The 19,684-nt window shown below is 46.8% G+C and overlaps 5 protein-coding genes and 1 pseudogene across 6 annotated transcripts in view; 4 read left to right on the top strand and 2 right to left on the bottom strand.

The window, feature by feature from the left end:
- LOC116870045 overlaps positions 1-19,684 on the top strand; it is a 30,731-nt gene that overhangs the window by 2,867 nt on the left and 8,180 nt on the right. The gene's annotated exons all lie outside the window — the stretch shown is intronic.
- Positions 1,809-2,600, top strand: H1-5 (H1.5 linker histone, cluster member). Its single transcript, XM_032861706.1, has one exon. It carries the CDS (start codon positions 1,853-1,855, stop codon positions 2,531-2,533), a length of 681 nt encoding a protein of 226 aa, XP_032717597.1. The 5' UTR covers positions 1,809-1,852; the 3' UTR covers positions 2,534-2,600.
- On the bottom strand, positions 2,953-3,352 carry LOC116870023 (histone H2A type 1-B). The gene has a single exon (XM_032861720.1). The coding sequence runs from the start codon at positions 3,349-3,351 to the stop codon at positions 2,959-2,961; it is 393 nt and encodes a 130-aa protein (XP_032717611.1). The 5' UTR covers position 3,352; the 3' UTR covers positions 2,953-2,958.
- Positions 3,525-4,406, top strand: LOC116869854 (annotated as a pseudogene).
- Positions 6,250-16,346, bottom strand: LOC116870035 (histone H2B type 1-K). Of its 2 annotated transcripts, none has more exons than XM_032861740.1 (2): positions 15,879-16,346; positions 6,250-6,358 (listed from the first exon to the last, which is right to left on the bottom strand). In XM_032861740.1, the coding sequence occupies exon 1, from the start codon at positions 16,281-16,283 to the stop codon at positions 15,903-15,905; it is 381 nt and encodes a 126-aa protein (XP_032717631.1). In that variant the 5' UTR covers positions 16,284-16,346; the 3' UTR covers positions 6,250-6,358; positions 15,879-15,902. The 2 variants fall into 2 exon arrangements, with proteins under 2 accessions (XP_032717631.1, XP_032717632.1); XM_032861741.1 differs by lacking the exon at positions 6,250-6,358 and adding an exon at positions 13,802-13,807.
- On the top strand, positions 16,609-17,042 carry LOC116870022 (histone H2A type 1-B). Its single transcript, XM_032861719.1, has one exon. The coding sequence runs from the start codon at positions 16,609-16,611 to the stop codon at positions 16,999-17,001; it is 393 nt and encodes a 130-aa protein (XP_032717610.1). The 3' UTR covers positions 17,002-17,042.

Genomic DNA, 19,684 nt, shown 5'->3' with positions numbered 1-19,684 from the left:
GAGCATTCTTTGATTAGTTCCTGGCACTTAGTGAATGCTCAAAGAAGGTTAGCCCTTATTATACCTCTCTCCTGCCCATTAAGCATGTGGTGTAGGGGTCCCCTCCACCCCAATCTTCTAAAAGTTTTGTGGTTGAAATAGTGGGAAGTGGTTGATTAAAACATTTTCCTTGTTAAGGTCTTTTGTTAGTTCTCGATTTGCGTTGTTCTGAAAGACGCAGGCTTGTAGCAATACGCCAAACTGCATATATGGAGGAGTCCAAAACAGCAAAATGGCCAAATAGCAAATATTTGGGGCTTTGCCGGCCAAATATGGTCTCTCTTTCTTTTTCCTAACACAATTAATAAAATATAAAAACCACTCTTAGCTTGAGAGCCACACAGAACAGGACACTGTCCAGATATGGCCATAGTTGGCTACACTTGCAACTCCAGGAGCTCCTTGGAGAGAAATATGCTCGCGACTTTAAACTTCCCTGCCGGTCTTCACTGGGAAGAACACAGTGAGTGCTGACTGCAGTACACATTTGAATCTTTAGACCTTACTTATCATCCAGGCCACACCAGAATCCAGGCCACGTCACAAAATCCCATCCGTTCCCCACTCCACCCTCCCCACAAAGAAATAGCAAGCTTAACCACCCTCCGTTCCAACCTCATGGTCATCGTGTCAGTTCTCTTCGATGTTAATGTATTTCTGAACTCTTTGGGCCCTCTCTGACTTGCAGTCCCTCCACCCCTAAACTGCTTTCCTCAGGAGTCTGTAGCCACCCGTATCTCTGAAGTACAGGTTTCTCCTGGCAAACACAGAGTAATGCCCACGTTACAGAAGAGGGTGTTTCTGACAGTGCACTTTTTTATATGTTGGTGGAGATAAGGAGTTTGAATTGGGGAGTGGGGAAGAGCACCTCGGAAACCCGGCATAGTTCCATGTCATGGAAACAGCCCGTGTGTTCGAGGGCTGCTGGAAACCCTGGAGTACTTCCAGCAGGTCTGGGTTGTTCCTAGAGCACATTATCTGTGAAAGCAGCTTTCCCATTTAGTATAATGGATTTGCCTGTTACTAAAGGAGAAAGCATCTCAATCAAAAACAGATCAAATTCAAGTTTGAATTTGGATCTTTGGATCCTCAAGCCAGAGCTATTCCTCCCACTTCAGCTGCAAAGCAGGCGTCATTCTGGCTACTGAACTTTCCCAAACTGCAAAAGACACTCTCTGAAGACATTCACACGTGCAGACTCCTAGGAGACAGAACTGGTTTTCCAAGTAAGATCTATGTGGTTATTTTGGGGCTGTAGGCAGTGTACGTCCCCCTGCCTCTATGCTATTTGCTACAGTTCGAAACAATGTTTATGCCCAAACCCAGGGAACTGTGTCTTTCCTCTTGCAAAAGTCCAAAGCAGAAGCTAAGGACAAAGCATTTTTAAAGACGTCCTTCTGATGTTTAACGGAAAGTCATTGCAACTTCCAGAGAACTAGCACGATGCCCTAAAGCCAGGGGATTCCTGGGACGAGCCGAAAAGAGTTTTAAAAAATATCTTTCCTCTGTTGCACACGATTCATGAAAACACAAACCCGTGTGTGAACGTGGAGACTGCTGTCTTCCATGAGAGCTTCAAAGCCTCCGATTCTGTATGATTATTTTCAGCATTTAATCAGATTTGGGGGGCGAACAAACACACTTTGGGAGTCCAACCGCGAAGGGCGGCTGCCTGAGGGCAGTGGATTGGACGCTCCACCAATCACAGAGCAGCCCCGGCTTATATAAGCCCCTGGCCGGAGTCACGCAGCATCGCCAGCCTTGCGCCTTGGATTTTCAGTCTCTCTCTTCGTAGCAGTTTCTGCTCCCGGCCATGTCGGAAACCGCTCCCGCTGAGACGGCGGCCCCGGCGCCGGTGGAGAAGTCGCCCGCCAAAAAGAAGGCCACCAAGAAGGCGGCGGGCGGTGGCGCTGCGAAGCGCAAAGCCACCGGCCCCCCGGTGTCCGAGCTCATCACCAAGGCCGTCGCCGCATCCAAGGAGCGCAACGGTCTCTCCCTGGCGGCGCTCAAGAAGGCGCTGGCAGCCGCCGGCTACGACGTGGAGAAGAACAACAGCCGCATCAAGCTGGGCCTCAAGAGCCTGGTGAGCAAGGGCACCCTCGTGCAGACCAAGGGCACCGGCGCCTCGGGCTCCTTCAAACTCAACAAGAAGGCGGCCTCCGGCGAGGCCAAGCCCAAGGCCAAGAAGGCGGGCGCGGCCAAGCCCAAGAAGGCGGCCGGGACCACCCCTAAGAAGCCCAAGAAGGCTGCGGGGACGAAGAAGGCAGTGAAGAAGACGCCCAAGAAAGCCAAGAAGCCTGCAGCCGCTGGTGTCAAGAAGGTGGCCAAGAGCCCCAAGAAAGCCAAGGCGGCTGCAAAGCCCAAGAAAGCGTCCAAGAGCCCCGCTAAACCCAAGGCGGTGAAGCCGAAAGCAGCCAAACCCAAAGCCGCTAAGCCCAAGGCAGCGAAGCCTAAGGCTGCCAAGGCAAAGAAAGCGGCACCGAAAAAGAAGTAGGAAGTTGGCCTTCAAAAAGGCAACGAAACCCCAAAGGCTCTTTTCAGAGCCACCCAAATTTATCTGAAAACAGCTGTACGCAGTCGTGGTTGTTGCAAAGACAACAACAAACCTCAAAGTAGCATACATACCAACTCCCTGGGACCCCTAGACAGCTGGGAACTAGACAGCTGCTATTTGGAAAAAAAAAAACCCCTACAATTCCCATTGGCTCACTGGTCCCTTGTTTGCAAGTACTTAAAACGCCCCTGATTCTGTTGCAGTTCGCTGCAAGTTCGTACGTGAGTGACAAAATTTGGGGAGACGGTCATTAATTAAAACTTACATTAATTAAAACTTTTATAAATTGCGGCAACAACTCTTCTCCAGAAATAGTGAGTGGCTCTGAAAAGAGCCGTTTGGTTTGGTTGTTGCTAAGGGAGACCTTACTTGCCCTTAGCCTTGTGGTGGCTCTCGGTCTTCTTGGGCAGCAGCACGGCCTGGATGTTGGGCAGCACGCCGCCCTGCGCGATGGTGACGCGGCCCAGCAGCTTGTTGAGCTCCTCGTCGTTGCGGATGGCCAGCTGCAGGTGGCGCGGGATGATGCGCGTCTTCTTGTTGTCGCGCGCCGCGTTGCCCGCCAGCTCCAGGATCTCGGCCGTCAGGTACTCGAGCACGGCCGCCAGGTACACCGGCGCGCCGGCCCCGACCCGCTCCGAGTAGTTGCCCTTGCGGAGCAGGCGGTGCACGCGGCCCACCGGGAACTGCAGGCCCGCCCGCGACGAGCGCGTCTTGGCCTTGGCGCGCGCCTTGCCGCCCTGCTTCCCGCGTCCAGACATGATTTCAGGAAATTGCCAATGACTAGGCTGAGTAGAGTAGGCGAAAGCTTCCTCTCTTATAGTCCCCACTGGGCGCCAAAATAAAGCTGTGCCATTGGATAAAATTACAGTTACATTTAAACCAATGGAGTCCTGGTTTCCAAAGACTCTTACTTTGATTGGATAGCTACAGGATGCCACCCAGTATTTACTACAAATCTTTGGTTTTGTTTCATCACCTCCGCGTAAGGAGCTGAGTAAAGATGACAGATAGAAAATGAAACAAGATGGGATTGGGAGGGAGATAAACCATAAGTGACTCTTAATCTCACAAAACAAACTGAGGGTTGCTGGGGGGAGGGGGCTTGGGAGAGGGGGGGTGGGGTTATGGACATTGGGTAGGGTATGTGCTATGGTGAGTGCTGTGAAGTGTGTAAACCTGGGGATTCACAGACCTGTAACCCTGGGGAAAAAATATATGTTTATAAAAAATAAAATTAAAAACAAAGATAGAGCCTGTTTTTTCTTTAGTCTTTGGGCTTTTGATATTGGGGAGGGGGTAGAGGGGTGTTACTGTCCACTCTGCCAAAGCCGGTCAGGTCTAAGAAGCTGTGAGTAAGGAGGACACTTAGAGCCTCACACTCACTGCGTTATTTTCAAGCCTTCAACAGTTGTTTCTGGCGGTACCCGAGCCCACCAAGCCGGCGCCGGCCCGAAGAAGGGCTCCAAGAAGGCGGTGACCAAGGCTCAGAAGAAGGACGGCAAGAAGCGCAAACGCAGCCGCAAGGAGAGCTACTCGGTGTACGTGTACAAGGTGCTGAAGCAGGTGCACCCCGACACGGGCATCTCGTCCAAGGCCATGGGCATCATGAACTCGTTCGTCAACGACATCTTCGAGCGCATCGCGGGCGAGGCGTCCCGCCTGGCGCACTACAACAAGCGCTCGACCATCACGTCCAGGGAGATCCAGACGGCCGTGCGCCTGCTGCTGCCCGGGGAGCTGGCCAAGCACGCCGTGTCCGAGGGCACCAAGGCCGTCACCAAGTACACCAGCTCCAAGTGAGCCTGCCAGCTGCAAAGGCTTTTTTTTTTTTTTTTTTAAATTCTGACCGAGAGGCAAAAGCAAATTTTCGTCTGAAGGCTTTTGTACACCCTTCATTTGTGAAAGGTACTTTCTGGTCTTGTGTGTTTTCAGTAAGGTCTTTTTTTTCTTTTCTTTTTTTAATACTACAAACATCAAGCACTCCAAAAGAAATTTATAGTGCAGGGACGCCTGGGTGCCTCAGTTGGTTAAGTGTCTGCCTTTGGCTCAGGTCATGACCCCAAAGTCCTGGGGTCAGATCTGCAAAACACTCCTCTCCATCTGTCCCTCTCACCCTGCTTGTGTTGTGTCTCAAAATACTTTTAAAAATTGTTTTATTGTGCATATTTCATTTACCATCCAAATTCTAACTTTAAGAACCACCCATTGAGTTAATCAGTGAGAAAACTGAAAATTAAGGTGAAAAAGAAAAATATCTCTCAACTTGCATTGAAAATCTTATTGGCAGGGCTTCCATTTATCTCCCTTTAGGTCTTTCCACCATTTTTCAGTCACCATCCTCCTTCCCAGTAGAATGCTCCGTGAGTCACATAAATCAATTTAAAGGAATCTTCCCAAGTCATGTTTCCTTTCAGTTACTCCTTAACATCCATGGAAGGTATGTAACTGGTTGCTCCCTCACTCTAGGACTACATTTGCACAAAACAATGTCATGGTGTTGGGGTAAAGATAGAGAAAGAGGAAAATGAGAACTTAAATTAATCACCTATTTCCACCAGTTATGGATCAGGACTGCTAATTCAGGCTCTACATCTCTGGTTGAATTTTCCTACTGTTACTTCTTGTGCACGTGTCCTGGGTAAACCAAGATCCTCTGCTCTCTTCACTTTGTGAAGTTCCACAAAGATGGAAATCAATCCTGTTTCATATTCATCACTCACCCTTTCATGTCCCCATGTGGCATTTCTGTTCACCATGATTTTCATATGGTCAAGTCCAATTTTTTGTCAATATATGTATTATGAAAAAACTGGGGCTCCTGGGTAGCTCAGTGGGTTAAAGCCTCTGTCTTGGGCTCGAGCCTCTGCTCTCTCTGCCTGCCTCTCTGCCTACTTGTGATGTGTCAAATAAATAAATCCTTAAAGAAAAAAGAAAATAGCTATATTTTTCAAAATAAAAAAAACTTAGGGAAGGAAGTGGCATGGTTTAACATTTCGTAAGTATCTTTAATATCTGGTTTAATAGAGGGGCGGCTGGGTTGCTCAGTGGGTTAAAGCCTCTGCCTTCTGCTCAGGTCATGATCCCAGGGTCTTGGGATCGAGCCCTGCATCGGGCCCTCTGCTCATCAGGGAGCCTGCTTCACCCTCTCTCTCTGCCTGCCTCTCTGCCTGCTAATGATCTCTGTCAAATAAATAAATAAAAATCTTTTTAAAAAATCGGGTTTAATAGAAGACAGCTGGATTCTTGCACAGTATTTGTTTCTGCTTTCAATCAATTGCTGTATAACTGTCAAGTGAAAAGCAGTGCAAAAATTAAGTTTCAGGATTTTCACACAAATACAGTTAGCTTCACAGACCCACCAAAAGGGTCTCAGAAAGAGGCTTGGGTCCCCAGATCGTATTTTGAGAATTAGTAACTTTTGGACAAAAAGAAAGCAAACATTTATTTATTTACTTAGTAACCATAGTGTTGTGGGTATGGCTGGGGATGCCTTTGGCAGAAGCTGATACACAGGATCATTTGAGAATTCCTTACGAATCACTTTGTGTTCCCAGTGGTGACTGTCATTAAAATGAAATTTACTCTCCTGAAATGAAGTTTCAGTGAACCAGAGAGCACCAGTGAGTTTCTCAGGAAGCTCTTTGAGGCTTGATCTATAACGCTGCTGGAGGTGGATCTTTCCTGTGTACACACAGAACTCCCAGAGAACCAGGACGGACGCTTGCTCTGGATGGGATGCTGACCTCAGAAAGACAGGTGCAAGACCTGGGGAGAGAGGAGTCATGAGACACACGGCGTAGAGGTCTGATTCAGTCCATCCCAGGATTGGTTCCAATTGATTAGCATCATGAATTCTGCCAGTTTACATGCTGAATCCATTCCAAGTGACAACTAAATGGTTCTGTTTGTTTCATTTTAATTCTCGCATTAGTACTAATTAAACATGCTTTCTTTCATGCTTTCTGGTGCACACACACCCCCCTTTTTATTTTACTGTTACTGTGAGTCCAGACATCTGAGATCATCCTTACTTTCAGTCAGTATGATGTCTTGGACCCATTAATTCAAAACTTGTAATCAACTCCTCTTCGATGACTTTTGGTTCTTGAATAGAGACCACAATCTCCATCTAGTGTTTCTGGGAGGGAGTTCTCAGAGCACTGTGCACCTGCCTGACTCAGGGAACCTCAAGACAACTTAACAGGAGGTGGTGTTTCCAAAGGCTAAGGGCATCCTTTCCCCCTGAAAGTCCTTAATCTGGACCCAGAGTTTTGTTTTGTTTTGTTTTTAATCTAACTCACTTTTCTGCCTGAAGCTAATAACATCATTCTTCTCTGCCAACAAAAGACACTAGCTTCTTAATGTTAATATATACCAGATTTGTCCAATCTAAATAACGTGTCTTTTTTTTTTTTTTAATTTTTATCTATTTGACAGACAGAAATCACAAGTAGGCAGAGAGGCAGGCAGGGTTGGTGGGGAACAGGCTCCCCGCTGAGCAGAGAGCCCGATGTGGGGGCTTGATCCCAGGACCCTGGGATCATGACCTGAGCAGAAGACAGAGGCCTTAACCCACTGAGCCACCCAAGCACCCCTAAATAACATGTCTTTAAAAACAGTACAATTAAAAAATTTAGAAAGCACACAATGGACTCTTATCCACATATACATATCCAGATATATAATACCTTAATAATTTTTACATTCCACTTTGAGCTTTTGGAAGAATTATATATAGGCCACAGAATAGAGTTAAGGATACTGTTAGCATGTATGGTTCCCAATGGTTCTCCCAGTCATGATCATCTGTATACCACTTATTTGAAAAGAATATGGAATTTTAATTTTTCTAACACTCTTACTCTAAGAGGTACCAAAAAACAGAAGGTCATATGGACTGTCCAGTTTCTGATTATTCCATTAGTTCCATTAAATACAATATAAATAAAAATATAACATATAAAATGTACTATGTATATAATTATTTTAAGGTATGTATGTATTAATGTATGTATATAGTGTATTTGGACACATACAATATATAGCTGAAACCTCAAAGGCTTAGGATCTATCCATACTCTTCATCTCAGGGCTGGTCTATAACCAGGAGCATGAAATAACCAGAAACTGGAGAGCCAATGCCATTGAATTTTTGACATCCCCCAGGAGTAAAAGTATTGGGAATATTAAAATAGAATATATTTTACTGTAACTGTGTATAAATAACACATATTTTATATGTATATATAAGATACATATTATATACACATACCATATATACACACACTCATTTTATGATATAGTTTATTTAAATTGCAAGCAGTGTCAAGTTTCCGTGACTTGGAAATAAATGTAAATAACTGTATTTGGCCTAATACAAATACACTGATACTTACAGCATACCTTAATGTTCTGTTAGTTCATTTTCAAGATATAAATTTAAAATATTGGGGGGGAGTAAATTAATATAAAGCTACAGTGCAACCAAATATCAAGAAGTCTTTTTTAAAAATCCGGTGTTACACTTATAAAACATTACCCCTCAAGTTTGAGTGGAAGAATTTTATATAGTTCTGTATTCTCAAAACACTTTCAAAGGGACCAACCAGCAAAAACTGCTAGACTGTTTCGGTTCTAACCTGTTTTAGGTGTAACTCCATATTCACATCCCATGTACATATTTCTAATATTAATTGGGATGTAATTCATAGTTGTCTTTTTCTTAGACAAGTGCAGGGACTTTAGAAAGTTATCATTACTCAACATTTTTATGCAACACCTTAATATTTGCATGAATAGTCCATACCTATATTCTCATTTTTATATTCTGCATTATTTTCACAAGTAAAGCTGCTATGATATAAAAAGTCATATTTATTTTTTAAATAAAACATACACCCCCCAAAAGCCTTCATTTATCAGTGGATTATTTTTCTTCATTCTTTTTCATTCTAAGCATCTCAGGAAATCCTCCGGGAATTATTTTGTCTCTACATTTTGTTATAACAATACATTAAAATTATTTTCTTTTTAGAATTTTATTAATTTGAGAGAGCACAAAAGAGGGAGGGGCGGAGGGAGAAGGAGAAGCAGGCCTCTCCCCCCATAGCTGAATCACACAGCGCGTAGCCTCTTCAGATTGGCTTCTGGCACTTAGTCATACGTATTTAAGTTTCCTCCATGTCTTTTCATGGCTTGAGAGCTCATTTCTTCTCAGCGCTGAATAAAATTCCATTGTCTGGATGGACCACAGTTTATTTCTCCATCGATTTCTCCATTCACCCACTGAAGGATATCCAAGTGCAAATTTTGTGTGTGCATAAATTCTCAACTCCTTTGGGTAAATACCAGAGAACATGCTTGCAGGATTGTGTGGGAAGAGCAGGTGTAGTTTTCTAAGAATTGGCCAAACTCCTTCGAAGGTGGAAGGCGTGTTTCCAGTCTGCATCCCCACCAGCAGGGAGCCACGGCTCATTTTGTTCCACGCCCTCGCCAGCATCTGGTGTTTCGAGCATTCCAGATTTTGACCTTTATAACTGGTGTCTCTTTGCCTTTTGATTTACATTCTTTATAGTCATGGCAGCCGCTCACGTGATTTGAGTGTTATGTATTCCCTTTGCGAGAAGTTTACTCTAGTTTTTCAAATAATTTTTTTTTTAAAAGCTTTGGAGGCGCCTGGGTGGCTCAGTTGGTTGGACAACTGCCTTTGGCCCAGGTCATGATCCCGGAGTCTCAGGATCGTAGTCCCGCATCGGGCTCCCAGCTCCACGGGGAGTCTGCTTCTCTCTCTGCCCTTCTCTTCACTCATGCTCTCTCTCACTGTCTCTCTCTCAAATAAATAAATAAAATCTTTAAAAAAAAATTAAAAAAAAAATAAAAAGCTTTGGAAAGTTTCATAGATTTTCCGTAAATCTGTTACTGTTTTGACTTTCTATCAGTTTCAAAGGCTTTAAACTTTACTTTCTTCTCTTTTAAATGCCTTTATACAAAATCCACTGTGCAGGGTAGGAAAAATTTCCTCGGCTTTTGGATTTAGCAGTAATCCTCCTAGCAACAGTGAGAGTTCAGAGAGAAGTTTGTGGAAATGTGTTTGGTAGACCAAGAAAGTTAAGCCACAGCACAGAGAGACCTCTTACAAACAAATCACAGACAAAATCCTAAACGCTGGAAGGAAACTTAAAGATCATCTTACTAAACCCTGCTCTTACTTACAATTGAGGAATTGGAAACTAGAGAGGTGGTGTTGCTTGAGCCCTGAATGCTGGTGCCTAGTTCGAAGAATTTGCCCATTCTGTTCCATCTCCCTTAGGACACAGCACACTAGGGGCGCCTGGGGGCTCAGTCGGTGAACCCTCTGCCTTTGGCTCAGGTCATGATCTCAGGGTCCTGGGATAGAGCCCCACATCCCACTCCCTGCTCAGTGGGGAGCCTGCTTCTCCCTCTCCCTCTGCCTGCTTGTGCTCTGTCTCTCACTCTGTCAATTAAATAAATAAAATGTTAAAAAGAAGAAAGAATATGGCACACGAGATCATGACACATGAATCAGACAGATGGTGTATAAAGCTCCTTCAGTGGTCCTGTGTTGGGATATATGTCCTTTAGGACAATGACTATGTTTTCTTTGCACGGCCTCTTTCCCCAAGGACACACTCAATGATAGCTGACCTCCTTCTTCCATCTTCACACCCTGTACCCCAAAGATACATTTATTTTCATTTTTTCCTTCTAGGCTGGTACTGCATCTCAGGAAAAAAGGACAGGAAAACAGCAAGTGAAAACCGAGGTTTGGAGGACAAGCAGGTGCGGTGGCCTTTCTTTCCCAGAGCATGTGTTCTCCTCTCGAACTGCTGCAGTTCCAGAAAGGGGAGTTTTGCAACATCGCTGACTGATTTTAGGGAGAGGGGACCAGTCCGTGTGTCAGGTGGGGCTGGAGACCAGGGGAGGGAGGCGGGAGGCGAGTGTGATGAGCTCACTGTCCCAAAGGCCTCCCCAGGAGGTGGCTGCGGGGAGTTCACTCCTTTGGGATTGCCAGGCCTCTGTGTCGTATTTGGAGGACAGTTGAGTTCTCATACGTTAAGGTCACGGTGGATCCCACAGCGTCACGGTGTCATGGTGGATCCCACAGAAGCGGACCCACCGCTTGTATTTCAGTGTCCTGCTGTGCTTTGCTGATCACTGGGCTCAAGCTGAACGTAAATCTCATGGCTGCTGCCCAAGGTCAAAGCCAGAGGACTTGTGTACCTGCAGACGGAGCTGGTCGGAGAGTTGCCACTGGGGAGGACTGCTGAGTGAGAGACACTTTGGCTTTCAAAGCTATCCGCCTCGTCTCCACATTAAGGTCCGCTGCTTGTTCACATGTCCCCAGATAAGCTGCTGAGCAGACAAGGAATTGGGACTGCTCCACGAGACACAGGGACCATTTGGCTTACCCAGGGTTGATGCCTCGAAACGGGCATTTCAGCATCGCAGACTATATCTGGGGACATTCCGGCATTTCTGGAAGCCTTACGGTGGCTCCCACTGTCGACGTTCCCATTCTGTAGCTTCTGCAATGAAAGTAACCAGTGTCTGTATCCTCACAGAACAATAGTGGCCCTTAGGGAGCATTCTAGAAACCAGGCAGACTGTTCTTAGGCTGTCCCAGGGCTTGGGGGAAGGTGCACCACTGACAGTTCGGAAAAAGACCAGGGATGTTAGATGTCCCCTGAAGAACTGAGTCAGGTTATGCATGACTTCCAACCATCCCATAGCAAATTGAAGGTGAAAAACCTGTTAATCAATCCTAGGACCTGACTCCTTTTACAAAGAAGCACGAGGTCTTTGCACGTGTGCATGTGTGTAGTTCAATAGGCACTGAAATTTCCAAGAATGCATCATTTTATAAATTAAATTGTATTTTGTCCTTTTCACATGTCCCCCAAGAATTACTATTTAAAAAAAAAAAAAAAGTCACATCACTGAGAGTGAGTCCCTTGGTATTTGATCATCTGTGTTGATCTACAAGGTCCTTGTTTCCTTCAGGATGATTCTACCCACAGGTTCTGTGATGCCTGGTTCTGTGTGTGTGTCAACTTGACCGGGCTGTGTGTTACCCAGATATTTGGTCAAACATCATTGTGGGTGTTTCTGTGAGGGGGATTTTCGGATGAGAGTAAAACGTGTAAATTGTTAGGCTTGATTTGTAAAGCAGATTATTCTCCCTAATGTGGGTGGGCCTCGTTCAATCAGTTGAAATCAGGAATGGAATGCAAAGGCTGTCCTTCCCCTGAGTAAGAATTCCTGGTGTCTGGCTGCTTTGGAACTGGGATACTGGCTTTTTCCTGCCTTTGGACTCAGACTGAGATGTGGGCCCTGCCTGGGTCTCAAAGCTGCTGGTGGCCTCGGGATTGGAACTTTGCCCTTGGCTCCCCTGCGTCCCCAGTGCGCCGACTCAGCCTGCGTATCTTGAGCCTTGTCGGCCTCCATAATCGCATGAACCAGTTCCTTATAAGAAATCTTTTCACACCTATATGCACATCCATCCTGTTGGTTTTATTTCTCAATAACACAAATACAAATACCCAGCTTCTAATTTATGTTTTTTGGTTTGGGGCCCACACATTTATATGTTGAAAGTATCTCCTTTATTGTTAAAACAACTGTCTCTTATTTTGTTTTTATGTAACGCTTATTGTGTTTCATGATTTTGGGAAATTATGCATGCATTTAGGTATTCTTACCAAAGAATTTAACGTCAGCCTAGGGAAGGGGCCGTTAAAAATATTAGATATAAGAGGGGAGCCTTGGGGATGACAGCTATGGGAACTACTGCTTTTCATAAACGAACCCCAGGAATGTAACCTGTTTATTTAGCTGCACAAGCACAGACATCACAGCGATGTCCAGAAACACAGTCACGAACCCCTCTGCCACTCTCACCAGTGGCAGCAGGCCCTGTGCCTGCTGTTTTCCCCAAATTAACATCCTTGAGATTCCAGTGTTCTCTTATAGCTTTTCATAATTTCTCCATCAAAAAGACTTGCTTATTTTTTATGTAAATGCAGACCTTTGGCTGAGGGACTGATTTTATTCTTCCTTCTATCAGTGGGAACTCTAGAGCACCTACAGGGGGCGGGGTCTTTGTCCTTCTAGTCTCACTGACCCCAGCAATACTTACAAGTGTGTTCAACTCTGTAGGAGTTGAAAGAAACTTTTTATCCTCATTCAAGTCTGGATAAAAATGTCCTTGTACGTTTTGTGAATTGGTTTTGTTTTTTAATACCACACATCTGCTTTACTCTTGAAACCTCCCAAGAGGCTGATGTAGTGACAACACCAGAAAAGGCAAGCCTCTGAAATCAAAGTTGAAAGGTATCAGAAAATGGATAAACTAGTCATCTGCAGAAAAAATACACATTTGAGATTGTTTGGACAGTTATGATAACGAGATGCAGGTGTCTCCCACATCTAGGAACCTAAAATGTAATAAAGTAAGTTGTGGTCAAATGAACTTAATGTGCCCGATACAATGTCCTAACTAAAGGATGACAAACTTCACAGAATCTAGAAAGGAGTGGAAAAAGAGTTAAGCTTTGTCAGTACATTTTGTCCAGCCTCTGTGGAAGGGAGTTTTCAATGAAGAAAACATGAATTTCTCTAAGCTGGACAAAGGCGAGTTTCAGGTCACATAACTTGGGGCAAAAAAAATCTCTCCTTTTGGATAGGACTCTCGCATCTATTTTAATGTTCCATCTGTTCTTTTGTGTTCTAAGAATTGTTCTTTAGGGGAAAAAATGACAAAGAATATTATCAGGGGCAAATCATGTGAATTATCAAAGCCAGCAGCTGTTCCAGTATAAAGTAGTAAAGTGACATCCAGGTCCGGCTGAGCTCAAGTCCATTTCCCAAGATGTATCAGCAATGACACAAATTAATCAAGATACCTTGAACAACAGAGGGTTAGATGCCTGGATCACCAAGGCAGAAATAACCCATACAATCTAGCTCTGAGTTCTTTTTTTATTTTTCTCTCCTTTTAGGAAATTTAGGTTTCTAAATACTGGACTGTAATGGACCTGCTATGTGAACCTTTCACAGAAGGGCCACAAATTCCCTCTGCTTCCTCCTGTCCATTCTGCAGGGTTCAGCCTCCCCCTCCCTGTAGTCTTCTAGATATCATTCCCGCTGACAACTGCAAGTCATTCAAAGCACACCTGTCTATACCTATACCTCTATCTGTATGTGTATCTGTAATGTCCACTAATGGATTAATGGACAGGATCAAAGGCTTCTATGCTCTGAAAAGTAGTGATTAAAAGTACCCAATATATTGTGAATTTACCATCATCAACTACCTTGATGAGATGATGGAAGGAGAGAAGATACATTAATTTAAAAAAGTGTAATTTCTTTTCTAACAGAATTGAGGGATATACGCACATACACTTACATGAATACACGAAACACATAAGAAATACACACACGCACACGTATACCTCCTTATGCACAGTACAGTCAGAAAGCTGCCACAAAGATTTTGAAAACCTAAGTAGACAAAGTTTACAAGAGCTGGAGGAACTGGGTTAATTGTAACCCAAATCTTGAATTTTCTAAATTCATGGGCCTTTTTAATGACCTGTCAGCCTTCCTTTTCTCCCATTCTCTAAAAGAAAGTAATTCTATCTGCAGAAACACCATAAGGTTTGGAATTCTCCTTTATAGAATTTCCTTTATGACAAAGCAGATGATGCTTGGAACTCGTTTTTATGCAAGGATACTTTGCCTAGGATAGTTTTCAGTACCGCACTCAACACGTAAAGGGAACATATGTAACATACATCTTACCTATAAAACAAATTATACCAAACACTCACGATGGCATGTCTAGCACTAAATCTAGAAAGTTGGCCACAATTTGTGTTTACCTCTGTTCTTGTCTACATCCTCTTGCTGCGACTGTCATTGCCATGTTCACTTCCTGATTTTAAAAACTCATTCATGAAGCTCTTAAAAAGATTTTTGAATCATACACTTGCATGTGCTTCTCTATATGCTTAAATAATAATTTATTTTTGAGCTTTTTAAAGTGGTATCATACATGAACCTTCTGAGATTTGGGTTTCTGAAATTCAACCAAGTATTACTGTGTATTTACTCATTTCCCGCCCTCACTATATGGACTCCTATTGGGTGACTGTATCTCACTAAATTTGTTGATTCTTTTGGCGTGAATATGCGGTTGCTTCTCCTATTTTGCTATTAAGAATAGAACTGTTCCATTCTCCTGTGTCTCCTGTTCTAAGCGATCGGAATAGTCTCCTGCTAACACCTGGGCTCCGTTATTGGATAAAGGATATTATCAAAAAACTTCAGCAAATACAATTCAGTGTAGAAGTGTTCCCACCCCCCCCACCCCCCATTCCTAGCAAAGACCAAAGTATATTTAAAAGTGCCATTCCCCAGGGCTTACACTGGAGGGAGGGATTTTGACCTCCGGAATCGGGGACAAAGGCACAGGGCTTCCGCGGCCCTTCTAGGTTTCTTTTTAAACCTCTTCCAACAGCCACAGGGAATGCAAGTGACACAGAACGAAGATACGGAGTGGATTCTGACCCGGAAGGTAGGAATCGGAGCCCAGTCCTTCCCAGGAGAGGAATTTCACTCAGAGAAACGAGGGAGTAGAGTGGCCGGGCTGCGTGCAAGGACCCGGTCAGGACAGACGGGCAGTGCGGGGGGAGGGGGGCGACTTCAAACTGCCCGCGCGGGGTCTGCATTGGCTCTCACACCAACGAGCCGTGGGATTGCTCAATCGGGATCTTGCTTGCATTATTTTCTGTTGCTTTTCTCAGTGTGTGTCAAATACACGCTCCAGGGAGCAGAGCCAGCAGCACCCCCAAAATAACATAAGTGAATAAAAACAATTTGTGCGTCTTTTAGCGAGTGCCCGTTGCTCCCTCAGCAAGGTACACCTGAGAATTAAGGACAGAGCGCTCGAGGCCTTAATAATAAAACCTTTTGCCAGGTGGAGATTTTCAAAGGTGACCAGGTGTTGCTTTGGAGACCAAGAATATATTTTGCCCGAATTGTCTGATAATGACCGTATCCTTCCTGATCGAAATCCATTTAAATAGGTCTCCGGTTCTACTTCAGTTTCCCATACATCCTACTAATTTATCAAGAGGTGAAAACATGGAATTCAGACAGTTTCTTTGCAGCAAATAAACAACCCAGGATGAATGAGTGCCAGGTCCCTTTAGAACACTGAGTGGCTCTGAAAAGAGCCTTTGGGGTGTGTGCCGAGCCTTACCGATTGCTCTTGCAGCCGGCGGGCTCACTTGGCGCTGGTGTACTTGGTGACGGCCTTGGTGCCCTCGGACACGGCGTGCTTGGCCAGCTCCCCGGGCAGCAGCAGGCGCACGGCCGTCTGGATCTCCCTGGACGTGATGGTCGAGCGCTTGTTGTAGTGCGCCAGGCGGGACGCCTCGCCCGCGATGCGCTCGAAGATGTCGTTGACGAACGAGTTCATGATGCCCATGGCCTTGGACGAGATGCCGGTGTCGGGGTGCACCTGCTTCAGCACCTTGTACACGTACACCGAGTAGCTCTCCTTGCGGCTGCGTTTGCGCTTCTTGCCGTCCTTCTTCTGAGCCTTGGTCACCGCCTTCTTGGAGCCCTTCTTCGGGGCCGGAGCCGACTTGGCGGGCTCGGGCATGGCCGAAAGTAACTGTTCAAGGACCAGAAAATAACAGGAAGAATGAGTATGAGGCTGTGCGTGTCCTCTTTATCCACGGCTTCTTAAACAAAGGAGGCAGTGAGTCAAATCCTGTATCTAATTGGCGAATTCGGCAAACGTCACGAAATGATTTTGTTCAATCAAAAGAGGTGTATTTGAAAACCAGGATTCCATTGGTTTAAGTGAAACTGTAATTTCAGCCAATGGCACAGCTTTATTTTTGTGCCCAATAGAGACTATAAGTAGGGTAGCTCTGGCTAACTCAACTCTGACCCTGCTCAGGTTTGTGCTTTTTATCTTCATTATGTCTGGACGCGGGAAGCAGGGCGGCAAGGCGCGCGCCAAGGCCAAGACGCGCTCGTCGCGGGCGGGCCTGCAGTTCCCGGTGGGCCGCGTGCACCGCCTGCTCCGCAAGGGCAACTACTCGGAGCGGGTCGGGGCCGGCGCGCCGGTGTACCTGGCGGCCGTGCTCGAGTACCTGACGGCCGAGATCCTGGAGCTGGCGGGCAACGCGGCGCGCGACAACAAGAAGACGCGCATCATCCCGCGCCACCTGCAGCTGGCCATCCGCAACGACGAGGAGCTCAACAAGCTGCTGGGCCGCGTCACCATCGCGCAGGGCGGCGTGCTGCCCAACATCCAGGCCGTGCTGCTGCCCAAGAAGACCGAGAGCCACCACAAGGCCAAGGGCAAGTAGAAGACTGGCCGAGTGTGCAGCTCAAATCTCCCGTCCAAACCAAAAGGCTCTTTTCAGAGCCACTCTCTTAATCAACAAAAAGAGCTGTGCCTTTAAGTCACATTGTTGGCATAGCAAAGTATTATACTGACAAATCCTGTAAAGCAAAGAAAAGCTTGTCTAAGGTATTTATAAATCTGTCATTTGGCCCAAGAGACAACCTTGCTGTAATGAACCCATGTGAGCAAAACTGGGGTATCCCGATTCCTCTGCAGGATCAAATGTCCATCTGGAGCACAAATTTGTTGTCCTGTTATGGCAGGGACAGTCAGGGATCTAGTAGGACCTGAGGCCACACACAGGGTAAGATCCCTATCTGCTTGGCCTCCCTGGGATACCATGGTTGAAAAAAACCCCAGGGGACTGGGCCCGGAATACCAGAGGAAAAACAACCCAAGGGGGCTGGGCTGGGGAGCATAGTCTTGCTGGAAGTTTGCCCCGGGCCAATCAGACAAAGATCTGATAAAATCCTGAACAGCCCTGGCTAAAACTGCGTAAAAGTAAATCTCGTTGCTGGGGGTGGAAAGGGGACATTCTTGGATCCCCCCTCTCCCTGGGAAGAGCTGATTCTCTCCTCTTAACGCTTTGTCTGCTGCCCCTCACTCTGTGTCTGGTCTCCCTCTTTATTCCTCCAAGCGGCAGGACCAATGACCTTGGGCACCAGAAAGCTGAGATAAGAAAAAATCCTGAAACATTTTCTTGGGGACTCCAGGATCTCTGGTCGTCATCGAGGCGTCTAACCGTGAGTAGTGGACAGCCAGTGTCTCTGTTATAGTCAACAAGATAGGCCTCATCATCTCAGAGTGAATGGCAAGGCTGCGGCCCTCAAGTCTCGGGTGATAGGTTCCCACTGATCCCTCCTCTAAGGGAAGGAATGCAAAAACCCCGGGAGGGTCCCCCCAGACATCCCCTTGCCAGCGGCCCCCAAGGGATCGCACCCACAGTTGCAGTCACCTGCTGCGGGGAGGAACAGCCTCTGCCTCCGCCCTCCCGGCCGCGGTCCTGCTCCTTCACCCGTTGCCGGGTCAAGTGGACAGAGCACTTAGGCATGTGGCGTCCTCTGGGATCTGGCCCAGAACTTGTTAGGAATAGCCCCTCAGCTCCCCTCATCTTAAACCCCTTACTGGGGTTCCGCCCGCAGTGTTCTACCTGTGACCCTCCAGCCACAGAGCATGTTTCTCGTTTTTGTGTGACGGTCACTATACCCCACACCTTGTGGATCGGGCTTGCCTGACGGGGTGAGGGACAGCCTCCAGGACCCACCTGTGCCATTTGGTTCCACTTGGTGAGGTGCCCACCCCTCTGCTCAGCTGTGACCGTCCTAGGATAGACCCCCGTCCGGCTAGAACACACGTGTGTAGGTAGTGTCGAGAAGGACAAAGGAACGGACTTCTACCTCGGCCATGTCCCCTGTCCCCGCGGCCCATCCTATGCCTCCAAAAATTGGCCTTTGTTAGCCTCTTACAACAGGTCTGTCAAACAGAGCGATTTTATTCTGCCCATCATGCTGACGTCCACTGGGCCCAGAACAGTCTGGCACATCCATCCGCCACTAAAGGGGCCTTACTGGGTCACGGCCCATCCCCTGGCTGGGAAATGCAGAGACAGTAAAAGTCAGGACAAGCGGGGTGGCTCCCTGGAGGTAGGATCCAGCCCGGTTAGAGTGACTAACTAGCACCTCGCAGAAGGGACAAGTCCTGGCTCCCAGTCGCAAAGACACCCAGGACACTGGGTCAGGATGAAGGCCTCCTGGTCAACTATGAGGAATGAGGTTGGGGGAGCCGTTGCCCCCTTCCCGTGGACGGGGATCACAGTCCCCTGACCGGAGCCGGTGTTCCTCGGGGGCGGTTCCTGAGTAACTGGAACGGTTTGACCCGCAAACCCCTAAAGAAAAGGCAAATTCTTTTCTTTGGTTCCAAGGCATGGCCACAACACAGACTGGAGGAGGAGACACGGCGGCCTGAGGGACACGTCAATTATAAGACCCTGTTGCGACGGGACTGGTTTTGCAAACGTGAGGGAAATGGGGAGAAGTACCCAATGTGCTGGGTTTCTGTGCCTTAAGGGAAAATTAAGGGCCTGTGCCGGCCTCCTGCCTGCTCTCTCTCAGGGCTGGACACGGAGGGCAGGTGGGGGGTTGTGGTTAGGGGGTTAGGGAGCAGGGGGGGAGGGGGTGGTGAGGAACACAGGGACCCCACACCCACGCCAAAGGCAGACAGGCAAATGGGGTCCACAGAGGATTTCCAGCCCCAGCCCCATCTTCTCTGGGGTCTCTGTCCCTTTCCTGTTCAGCTGTCCCGGACCCCCTGCTGCGCTCAGGGCTCTATGTCTTCCAACAATATACAGGACCCAGAGGAGGACCAAGGGCAGCTGCCGCTATGGCTGGGGTACAGGTCTCCTTGTCACTGCAAGACCAGAGACGAAGGGGTCCTTGGGGAGCTTTCCAAAAACCCATATACCTATACAGAAGGTTACCAAAATCTTACTTGTGATTGAATTAACCGGGAAGGAGGAAATGTTCCTGTTAAATCAATCCCTCTCTGAGGCGGACAAATGCGGAGTCCTGGGCACCGTGGAGAGAATGGGGACGAACAGCTGAGTAATTCCCAAGCACCGCTGGGCCCATGGGGGACTTCCAGTTCTC

This window comes from Lontra canadensis, unplaced genomic scaffold (genome assembly GCF_010015895.1).
Source record: "Lontra canadensis isolate GAN:19392208 unplaced genomic scaffold, GSC_riverotter_1.0 scaffold21, whole genome shotgun sequence".
Classification (NCBI taxonomy): Eukaryota; Metazoa; Chordata; class Mammalia; order Carnivora; family Mustelidae; genus Lontra; species Lontra canadensis.
This window is presented reverse-complemented; position numbering and strand designations above follow the sequence as displayed.